The sequence below is a fragment of the Ochlerotatus camptorhynchus genome, unplaced genomic scaffold (genome assembly GCF_037179485.1).
Source record: "Ochlerotatus camptorhynchus isolate MF236.1 unplaced genomic scaffold, CSIRO-AGI_Acam_v1.1 ptg000330l, whole genome shotgun sequence".
Lineage (NCBI taxonomy): Eukaryota > Metazoa > Arthropoda > Insecta > Diptera > Culicidae > Ochlerotatus > Ochlerotatus camptorhynchus.
This window is the reverse complement of record NW_027040818.1, coordinates 2,947,958-2,959,799: the sequence shown is the minus strand read 5'-3', so window position 1 is coordinate 2,959,799 and position 11,842 is coordinate 2,947,958. Positions and strand designations below refer to the sequence as shown.

At 39.3% G+C, this 11,842-nt stretch overlaps 1 protein-coding gene and 1 pseudogene across 1 annotated transcript; one reads left to right on the top strand and one right to left on the bottom strand.

The window, feature by feature from the left end:
- Window positions 1–699: 699 nt before the first annotated feature.
- Window positions 700–1,618, top strand: LOC135708538 (uncharacterized; annotated as a pseudogene).
- A 4,503-nt stretch (window positions 1,619–6,121) lies between these two features.
- LOC135708573 (putative uncharacterized protein DDB_G0277255) lies at window positions 6,122–7,828 on the bottom strand. The gene is made up of 3 exons (XM_065230676.1): window positions 7,699–7,828; window positions 7,048–7,642; window positions 6,122–6,978 (listed from the first exon to the last, which is right to left on the bottom strand). The coding sequence occupies exons 1-3, from the start codon at window positions 7,739–7,741 to the stop codon at window positions 6,387–6,389; spliced, it is 1,230 nt and encodes a 409-aa protein (XP_065086748.1). The 5' UTR covers window positions 7,742–7,828; the 3' UTR covers window positions 6,122–6,386.
- Between the last annotated feature and the right edge of the window lie 4,014 nt (window positions 7,829–11,842).

Sequence of the window (11,842 nt, the reverse complement as noted above, 5' to 3'; positions counted from 1 at the left end):
ATGAGCATGCGATGAGGATTACTGAGCTTCTCTCCGATGAACCATTGCATGAGAGAACCAAAGTTCTAGCCTGAAGTGATAGTATCACACTTGTTACTCCTTTGTTTGAGAGCCGCGTTGTAGTACGCTTACGTATAGGCACTGACGTTGGGTGCGATACTGGCGGGTTTTTCCGCAAATCACCCTTATTTTTTTACGTAGATAGATTTATTTGGGCTTGCAAGGGAATTATTATACTATTGAAATATTTCAGAAAACGCCCAACAGTGCTCCTTCTATTTGCGTGACAAGCTTTCATTGTTGTTTTCATTGAAGCATTACTCAGGGAACAATGTTAAACACCATTTTTGTACATGGTATTGTAACTAACCTTATATGTGCTTCATTTTGATTTGCGATAAGTGTTTGAACTATGGCTCGGGATTTCCACTGTGCGCGCTTCTATTGTGACATATCCATACGTAATTTGGTGGGACGACATAGTGGAAACGTGTGAGTGTAGTTGGAGCCTCGGTTGGAGCATATATCCTATATAATTTAAAAATCAGCTAGGAAACTAATTTCAAAGTGAAGCATTTTAGTCACTTGAAGGTGTCACCTGGGTCGATCTAAGATATAATGTATACACGCAGAGAATTTTTGATGGTTAAAACAAAAAATAATATGGTAGTGGTCAACGATCGCTTTATTATTGTTTCAATGGGGTATTTTTGTTCAAACATCTTTATTTTTTTTAATAACAATATTATTTTTTGTTCTCTTGCTCCAATTTCCAAAGCATCAAAATTGTTGATTTAGCAAAACGCATGGTTTATTTCAAGGGCAACATAAAATTAATTCAGATACCATGATTGTTGATTGAATCATATTTTTTTGTTCAGTGTGGAGAAGCTAGAAACCGAACCCGTCCTTCGCCATTTTGTTCACGTGCCAGTAAAGTTTTGCGTATCAAAATATGTTCCGGTTCCGACAATTCAATAATTATTGAAGAACTGGATGTAGAAAAGGTGTCGGTTGAAGAAATCGAGTTGATAAATTTATTGAATAGTTATGGAATGTCTGAACGAGTTATTGAAGCGTTTCTCAGTAGGTAGTATCCTTTTTTATTCAGTTACGGTATCCTAACATTATTATTGCAGTTAATTGTTACACCATAGAAACATTGAAAATCATACAGAGGAAGGAAATTGAGGAACTCCTTCCTTCGCCGTTTCTTGCTGAACGAACCAGATTCATTCATGAATTGGACTCTTGGAGGGAGGCACAGGTAAATTATCATCAAATCATTCTTGTTTATTGCAACTAACTAGTTATTCCCTTTCATTACAGGGGCTTTCAAAAGTCAGCGAACAACCCGTTCGAGCCCGTTACTTGCAATTCATCTGTGACCGGAGACAACAACGCGCGGCCCTCTGAAGAGACTCAAGTGACTCGAGAAGCCTGTACTCCCACCTTCTTATTGAACGCGTCATCGAAAGGGCAAGCCATCCTAAGGAAGTACAGCAAAACCGCGTTCCTCTCCAGATCTGACAAAAAAAGTGTCACCCACATCGTTGTTGACCAGTTCAAAACCCGTTTCTCTAAGCTGTCATCGTCGGAACTTATAGATAGAGTTTAGAGCTTATGAGCTGAAGCAATTAAGGCATAATATACGCATCAAAACAATTTCTCACTTATTTTAAAAATTAAACCAGAAAATACCACGAATTATAAAAACAGCCATATTCATTTATTGAGCTAAATAAATTTTTATTAAAAACCAAGAAAAATTGCATTTTGGGTCCAAATATTAACTCTATTCCTTTTACCCTGCGCTTTGGTCAGAGAGCGTATAGGGCGTCGTTGTGCCAATTTGGTCGTGGCACATTTCGAGTATGAGAGAGTGATTGCAGTTTGCTCAAAAGTGCCTGAGTAAAATGCAAGTATTTTCGATGATTACCCGTAGTTGTTACAGTGAAGATATACACCCATATTCTCGTCTATGTCTGGACGTGTTTGCCATACAGAAACATTTTTATTTGAATTTGTGTGGTGGATGGGTTTCGGGCGTGGACAGGCATATGGGTGATAATATTAAGTTTACGTTAGGATAACGTTGAAACATTGAGAAATGTATCGCTTCAGTTTAAGAAGCTCTTCACTTCGCAACCGATGAACCATTCTGACGGCCCACATTGCCGTGCAGGCGCCGTGTGTTGGCAGGGTCCAATATTGGACAGTTTGAAGTTTATAAAGTACCATCAGTTAAAACTGTATTTTTGAACTTTATCTCTATACATTCTTAGATGTTTCTTAGTAGATTATCATGTTTGTGTAAGCTGATCCAAAGAGTAAATGGTATTAACATTGAGCTGTCCATAGTTGGGCGTTGTTGAACTTCTGGTACTTGCACAACATTTCATGTGAATACCAAAGTAACCATATAATCACAAAATAGCTTTAGGTGTGGGTTCAGAGTGGTACAATGTCACTGAGTTATGGTTAGTTGGGTATTCAGATAAAACTATTACTTTAAAAAACTAATCCTGGTTGTATCTCTTTTTCGTTTTTTCGTTTGCATGTAACACTGTTTGATATTACTAACCGCACCGAGCCTTCATTCCGGGTGGTGAGCGAACCTGAAGAAGAAGAAGAAGAAGAAGAAGACCATAAACCCTTCTCGGAACGAGTGTTTTGTTAGTGGACCTGGTCTGCGATTCAAGGTTGGACTCTGTGATGATAAGTATCACATAACAGGTAAAGTAGGCAGCACCATCTTTATCGAAATGTAAGTATTATTGACAATAATCATAACTAGATTATATGCAAATTTATATGATAGGTACCTGGATCAACGTTGTTTAAACATGCGCATTCAATCGTGACGGCATCTATTTCTGCATTTTAAACCTACCCAACCCTTTTCCTTTCTACAATCCCTGAGCCGCTGGTTCACCATAAGTGTACCTCGCAGAACTTTTTTAACCCCCATGGGTAAAGATGCTGTGTTGCTCACTCCTCTCCCCTTCCCTGGTGTATTATGGATGGTGTGAATATTCACATCGGTGACATGGCCCCTGACCCCCTTGTACATCATAAAATGAAAATGAAATATTAACTCTATTCCTTTTAAACACCAGATATTGTTGTTTCTCAAAAAATCATTTTTGTTTTAAGAAAAAAATATTGTTACGTGGTCGTATCATCCCACTTTTGAATTCAACAATAAATATTGTTGAAACGAAAGCATGATTATTGTTGAACCAAAGATATTGCTTTATAAGCCGGGAGATAATACAACTTTTTTGTTGAAAATATACTGAATATTGCTATGTTCAAAAATATTTTCTCTGCGTGTATAGATCAAAGTCAAAATTACTTGAAACACGTTAAATTTTAGTTTAAATAGCAGTTAAGGTACTTAATAAAGCAGGAGTTATTATTGATTAGGTAAATTAGAGATTTCAATTATTTATTAAATTAGACTAATGAGATATCATAATCATCAAACGAACTTAAATAAGAAAATTTAGACAGCCCAATAACATTAAGTAGATTAACAAAAGAGTTATGATGCGGGGGGTCCGCTAAGGGAGGCAACTAGCCTTTAAAGCAACTGGCAACTAGCCTTTTCATATATTGTCTGTTTATTTTGATTTTTGCTTTAAAATATCAATTTGGTAAAGGGCGAACACGAAATTATTGCGACACATTCAACAGGGCATAACTTTTTTACCATTGGGTAAAAATCAACCAAATTTTGCACACTTTCTCATTGATGTGTATTGTGTACATGCTGTCAAACTCGAAGTCGTGTTTTTCGATTCAACGAAAATGGAGGTGAACCAACGCGAGTTGAGAGAACAAATTCTTTCCAAACACCTGGAATTTCCTGACCTGTCGCACCGGCAGTTGGGAAAAATGTTGAACATTCACCATTCAACCGTCTCCAGAGTGTTGAAGCGGTTGACGTTGGACCCCGGCAAAGGAGCTGGAAGAAAACCGGGACCGGAGAACAAAAATACGAAGGGAAAGGTGAAGCGGATGATTAAAGCAAATCCCAACGTCTCAAGCCGTGATTTGGCTAAAAAGATCGGCATGTCGCAGAGCTACGTCCAGAATGCAAAGAAGAGAGCTGGACTACATACATACAAGGTACAGAACTTCCCAAACCGCGATGAGCGGCAACAATCGACGGCTAAAACTCGGGCACGGAAGCTCTACGAGAAGATGCTGACAAAATATGGCTGCTGTGTGATGGACGACGAAACGTATATAAAAGCCGATTTTAAGCAAATTCCGGGGTTGGAGTTTTTCACCGGCAAGAGCAAGTTCGATGTGGACGACAAATTTAAGAAGAAGAAAATGTCGAAGTTCGCCTCCAAATATCTCATTTGGCAGGCCATCTGCTCTTGCGGACTGAGGAGTGAGCCTTTCGTGACAAAGGGCACAGTAAATTGCGAGATCTACAAATCTGAGTGCCTCGAGAAGCACCTTTTGCCGTTCTTGCAGCAGCACGACGAAGCTCCGCTATTTTGGCCAGATTTGGCATCATGCCACTATTCTAAAAGTGTCCTGGAGTGGTATGAGGCCAATTCTGTCCATTTTGTTCCAAAGGACATGAATCCGCCAAACTGTCCGGAGCTGCGCCCGGTGGAGCAGTACTGGGCAATAATGAAGCGGGAACTTCGGAAGAGCAAGAAGACAGTCAAAGACGAGAAGGACATGTTAAGAAAATGGAAAAAAAAACTGAGAAACTGGTACCGGATGACACTGTGAAGACTTTGATGGAGGGCATCAAGCGAAAATGCGTTCAATTTTACACTCAAGGCTCCATCGATTAACTTTTCTTTTGATTTTTGAAGTAAATATATGTATAAAACTACCCTAAAATTTTGGTTTGATTCTAAACATTATAAGAAAATTGGCATGACATTTTCGGTGTCGCAATAATTTCGTGTTCGCCTTTTATCTATGTAAAAGGGTAAATCAGTGGGAGATGGATTTTCAGTTTCTTTACATTTTGTATCACAAATCTAGTACTATGTGTTATTTCCTCAAAACCCCTAAATAACCGACCTCTTCAATCCCTTCCTTTTCCCATGGCGTTCAAGCATAGCCAATAGGCTAGTCAAGTAGTGAGCCAATTTCTTCTTCTTCCTTTTTTTCTTTCCTTTATTTAACGTCGGTCTCTGTTCCGCAATCTAGTGCCAATGACCGACGGACATCGATTGCCATCCATTGACAGCAATCGAATGTGCAGGAAGGCAGCTTCCACACCTGCGTAGGATATCGCACCCATTCAACACACATGGGCCGGGACCAACGGCTTTACATCCCTTCCGAAGGAAGACGTGACCAGAGATTTTTATGCCTCAGAGAAAAATCCCACCGACCTCGATTGAACCCAGACCCATTGGGGTGTTAGAAAGCAGTCACGCTTACCATTACACCACCGGCGCCGGCTGAGGCAATTTAAAATCGTTAGTTTCGTAGTGATTGTTGATATAAGTGCGATGAAAAGAGCGGAACGATAATAAAAGCACCGACAAACCGACATGAATGATCATATAAATTACAAAGAAATTTCTGATCAAACCTCGGATCAAACCACAAAACTGAGATCACCGACACACCGACAGGAATGACCATAGCAAAAACAAAATTTCTGACCAAAGCACACTACTGATATCTGACTCCATGTTCGCGGGAAATACTTAGCTAAGCCATGAATCCGCTTGCAAAAGTTATGAATTGATTCGTGTCTGATCTATTATGGAGAAATTATTTTTATCTAGATTAAAATATCCTATGGTTTTGACAGTTTGGATCACTGCACATTTAAATAAGCCGTTAACGATTTTTGGGCATAAGTCAGAATTAAGTGTCATGTCGGTTTGTCGGTGCTGACATCTGCCGCCGTGATCGCGGAAATGCATTACTCTCTCGCTGCGCATAATCCTCCGACAAAATATCCTTTTAATTAATTTCCAGGATAAACTGAAAAATATGCATAGAATTTGAAATTGATATTTTCAGGAATTGGTAAGTTCTCAGAGAATGTCAGGTTTTTCAAAATATGTAAGTAGGACACACTGAAGCGAAGCGAAAAACCTATTTTTATGACGATTAATTACCAATGCAGCTAATAAAAATTCCCATTGTGTATTTACTTCCGATCAGCGCGATGTTACATTTTCCGCGAAAACTTAAACTACCTTCAACTGTTGTATTTCTTAGTGAGAAACAAAATTTCATTATCAAGGGATAGATCTACTGATCTAAGCTCATTTAAGTAATAAAAATGAATTCATTGAGTGGAAAACACTGCGAAAAAGAAACCTTGTCACAACTTTCAAGGAAAACCCAACATATTAGGAATCGAATTCCGCTGGAACCGATCCATCCTAGCTGAAGCGCATATTCATGCTCAGGTCCGTGGTCATCGGTTTGATCCGTTCGTTGTCAACACCGGTTCCGTCCGAGCTTACCACCACTCCATTCGATCCGTAGAACATCGATTTTCCTTGAAGCGAGTGGATCTCCTTCTGCAGTTTCATATCGTACTTGGGTCCAAAGTTCTGCTGAACCGTCGTGATGTGGTTGAGCATTGTTTGCGCAGCAAACGGCATCAGTTCGGTCGGATTCATCCGGGTGAAATTGTCCGCCGGTATTATCGGCACCAACGCGGCCGGCGGTTGTTGTTGCTGCTGATTATGCATCACATTGCGGATCACATCGGCAAACGTGTCCCGATTTTGGCTGTCTGCCGCTTGGCCGATTTGGCTAAGCATGTCTGCGAATGTTACCAACTGCCGCGGTTGATTCAATGGCGTCAGCGGTCTCCAAAGACCGCTCCCAGCAGTAGCATGTGGCGGCAGCATCGACGACGGTGGTGTAATGAAAGGTCGCAGATCTCTGATCTGATTCTTGTTCATTTGGGCACCGTGGACATTCGGCATAAAACCTGACGTTCTGTTTGCATTTTTACGATTATTGCTGGAAAAAAACATAATGGACATTAGATGGAGAAAACCCATTCTTACATTTCTACATATTTCTACTTACTTGTTCTGATTGTTCCAGTTCTGAACGCCGTAGTACCGGTTTCGATTCTGATTACGGTTGTTATTCCACTGACGCTTATTGTTTTGAAGCTGGGTGGCACGATTCTGGGCATCAACATTCTGGAACTTGGTGTTCTCGCTCAACGATGCGATCAGCTGATCTGTGTTCCGATCAAAGACCGACTTGACTGAAATCAGCGGTGGGATGCCGGTCGGTTTCTTTGAAACCTGATTCTCCCGCCGGAGGCGCCACTGTTGCGAGGGCAGTTGCTTTATACCACGCCTCTTCTCCTCCGTAGTGAACGTGCGGCACTCCCGTTCCGAGTCCACCTGAATCGAAAAGTTGGTCGGCTTCTTCTCGTTGTCGATTTCCTCTACTTTACCTTGGTCGTTTTGCGTCACTTCGCGAATGATCGAAATCGGAGGGTCTTCCGTATCCATTACCTTACCCAAACGGTCTTCGAACATTAGATCGTCATCATTTTCATCGTTGTCCATTTCCGACCGCATCGGACGCTTGAAATGGCTCTCTCCGGAAGAATCGGTAGATTTCTGCCGAAGGCTCGAGACGATTCCCTTTCTGGCGATGTAATCGTCTACAGAAAAAGATGCGTCATTGAAGTGGGAAAACACGTTAAAAATCAGCACTTACCGAGGGACATGTTGAGTGTTTGCGACAATTTAGAGCCACTCATTGTTGGGACAGTTTCGGAACTTAATTAGAATTTCCAAAGAGAAAACAAATTGCAGAAATACAGCGTGTACAGCACTTGAAGCTCGAAATTCACACAAAAAAAAACACGCAAAATGAAAGCTCGCTTATTGGAGTTGAATGGAATTTTCTCTTCCAGCAAATATAGACAGTATCTTATTAGAATTTTCGGTGGAGTGAATGGATAGTACAAAGTCCGCCATGTTTCATGCACAGTCTGACGTTTGCTTATGGATTTTCTCATAGGAGTAAAGAGCTACAGAGTCACCGTCAGCGCCAATCCCGCTTTTAATTTTACACACTGTTTTCAAACTAACAAAATAATTTAAAAAATCTACTCATATCGGTCGAAACTCAAAAATGAAGATTGCCGTATACGGATTACGGATAGCGAATTTACCATGTCGTCATTGCATGATTAATCATTCAGAGCTATCCGATTTCTTTAACATCGAAAATAATATGAGATACCCGATTGACTGATAATTGACATTAAATGGGATGATTCATCATACATATCATAAAAGGAAATAACATCAACCACTTAATGAAGTACCGTTCAAATTTTGAAAGGTATTAACAATAAATGAATTCAAGAACAGAAATGAACTAAAATCATCCAAGTGAACCCCATAACGAAAATCATACAACAACTGTCATACGATTCATTTTCTTGTCGTTTCAGTCTCCCATTGCGTTTTGGCCTTACCATTTTTTCGCAGTTTGTTGCGTCTCTCTCGAATAGCAGTACACAGTTTTTTCGCATACCACGGGGAGTGTCACCAAAAAGCGAACGAGAAAAAAGTTTTCGGATTCATGTGGCAAAAAAATATCTACTCGTTCCGTTCCCGTTTGATTCGAATGCTTCAGTGCCCGTGGATTGTTCGCGATCCAGCCCCCCCTCGAGGAGGTGGTCAGCGACTTTGAGGAAAGCAAGTACCAAAACGCCGAACTGCGTCTTTCGTACTACGGCAAGTCGTCGAACGAGTGGAGTTTTACAAACTGGCCAAGTGGCCATCGACAGAAACGTGTAATCAAAACAACATCCGCTGGTTGATTCAAATTCCTAGACTTCAGTAAGTTACTGGGAGGGAGGTCCTTTGTTTCAATCAAAACGATTCTAACAAAACAAATTTATCTTCCAGTGATATCTTCAAGACCAACCAGCTGATGAGCTCGTTTAGCAGATTTTGGGACAACATTTTCAAACTGCTTTTTGAGGCCACAAACAACCCGAGCCAACATCCTAAATTGCACAAGTTCCTACAGAACGTGATTGGGTTCGATTCCGTGGATGACGAGTCCGAACCGGCGAATCCACTGTTCGATGGGGACGCCAGGGGCGAGACCGGCCCAGTGCAGCATTTAGTGTGGTTGTTTTATCATAAATGAATAAAACAATTGTTCAGCTTATAAAACAGAAGTGTTTCATTTGCAACAATAATTAACAGTTCCAACAATTTAGAAGAGATATATTTCGTTATGATCACAATTTTTAAACAGTAAAATAAGCTTTCTGCTTCCATATATTTTTCATTCAGATTGCACTTATATTTCATATAAACGTTGCATGACAATTTATTTTGAAACTGTATGACGAGTCCGTATCTTTCTCAATGTTAATCATACGGTTTGTTCATTTCAAGTCTTCCTAAGAATGGATGATAATCATGCTAATGGTTTACAGCGTGCAGAACGAAAATCATCCTGTTTTAGAATTAATGCTATTCAGTTCTTCTGTGCTTTGAGAGCTGAATCAGAGAATGATAATCTTTCACAAATAGAAAAATAATCCGTATGGGGCTCAAGTGAAGCAATAATCATACATTGATGTATGGACAATTTGGTTCAGTGTAAAAGCTCAACGCGGATGTCGCCACTGCATGATGATGATAATGTTAACAGACTGCATATTGGCGTCTTGCAGTGAAACTTTTCCATGCTTTCGCCACCTACATTTCGAAGTGAGAACTACTAGAAGGAGGATAGTTTCCAAATTCTTCAACTAAAACAGACGATTTTTGGGGCAAATCGGTACATAAAGAAAAACTAATAATTTCCTGTGAAAACTTTTGCTTGAATCGTGTAAGAAAATGTGTTTGCAAACTAACTGTTATTATTTCGGTATGGATCGGAGATGTTTTCATGGAAAATTATGCATAACAAGTTTGCACCCACAGGGAGAGGTTACCTCCTGCGCAGCGGCATTTTTCGGAAAATGGTGAATATGTGCGATTTCCACTAGGATGAAAGTGGAAATTAAGTGAATTTACTTAGGAAAGGTTGTATCATGCTGGTGGTAATGGAGATTGGTTGTATAGGACGCCAATATTCAATAAATGTTCATTTTGGCCTTTTGTTAGCAAACATATTGATGCTCACAATTTTCGACGGAAAACGCAACGGAACTTGCTTTACTCAACACGCACCATACTATAAAATGGTGCTAGATGGTCTTCAAAGTGATAGCAAGATGACAAATCATCTCTATTTTGAGTAATTGAGCAATTTACTTCTGTTTACATCATATTTACGATGCAGCATCGTTGGAGCCGCGAAATGAAATGAATATATCTTATGAAAGTTCAACTGGAAAAGTCAAAGTTGCACATCAGTTTGATCGTAAAAACGTTTTCTTCTGCAATTCGAATGTTATATAGGAAGAATTTTACACAGGCTTGATGAAAATTATGATTTAACGCTAATTTTCACGAATTTTATATGCAGTCTGTCAACATTATCATCATCATGCAGTGGCGACATCTGCGTTGAGCTTTTACGGCAATCTTCCAATAAAATTCGTGAAAATTAGCGTTAAATCATAATTTTCATCAAGCCTGTGTAAAATTCTTCCAATATAACAGTCGAATTGAGCACGGAGAACAAATTATAGCAGACGCAATTATTTTTCCGGTCAAAATAACTATATTGTTCAATTGTTTTAGAGATAACCCGAAACCACAGACAAACAGACATAACACATTGAATATTTCTCACTGTAAAACATCGTCGTTAAAACATTACCGCCATCTGATGAGTACACTGTGGTGGGTAGTACGCTGAACAGATGGCGGTAGTGTGGAAACGTCAAACGCAAGGGAATTGACTATGCGCGCCACAGGTGGCGGTACTACCAACTAAGATACTTTTAAATTGACCGATAAATGCTTATTCGATGTTTATCTTGCGAGTGATATGTCTGTTTGTCTGTGCCGAAACTATAGTGGATTTGACTATATATAGAGGGCAACAACTATAGTCCATAGTTGGCTCCTCGGTTGGCTCAACTATATTTTTCAGTAGATGAACAAACGCCAAACTTCAAAATACAACTATGCGTTAGTTGATTCAAGAAAACTATTGTTAGAAAAGCAAAATTTTACAATGTTCATTAAACGAACTGCTCTTCATTATCGACATATTAAATAAAGTTTGTTTTGCTTCTTTATCGATCTCAAAAACACAACTGCAAAATCATAAAAAAGTGAACAAGAACATTCAACTTAGATTTGAACCGTGTTCATCTGCGTGAGAGCCAGCTATCTTATGGCCTGCTCTACGCATCACAAGTTAAAAGTATGTGGATTTATGATGATCACTTGAAACCAAATTATATAAATAAATTACATTTGACGGTTGTTATAATTGATCAAATTATAGTTGAATTGAGTATAAGATGAACAGTTGAATCTATTAGGTAGATATGATTGAGTTGACGGTCAAATTAATGTTGGAATAACTATAGGTTTCTTTCAAACAACAATATTTTTCCATGTGAAAGTAACTATTACACGAAACGAAAATCAATTAGGTATTTAATTCATGCGAGAATTCATGTGTTTCACTTATACATTTTTGCCAAAGCATCAGCCTTATACATTCCATAAGACAAACCACATAGGTCCTATTAGAATGCATAAAAGGTATGTGTGACCGCATATACATTTCATTTGACTCATGATCTTTATTAACTTTTTGCAAGGCGTCTGCTTATTAGTTGACTTATACATTTTATGAATAAACAGCAATGGAAATTTGCCAAAAGGTATAAGGAGATTTCTATCCGTGTAGGATTGTTATCTTA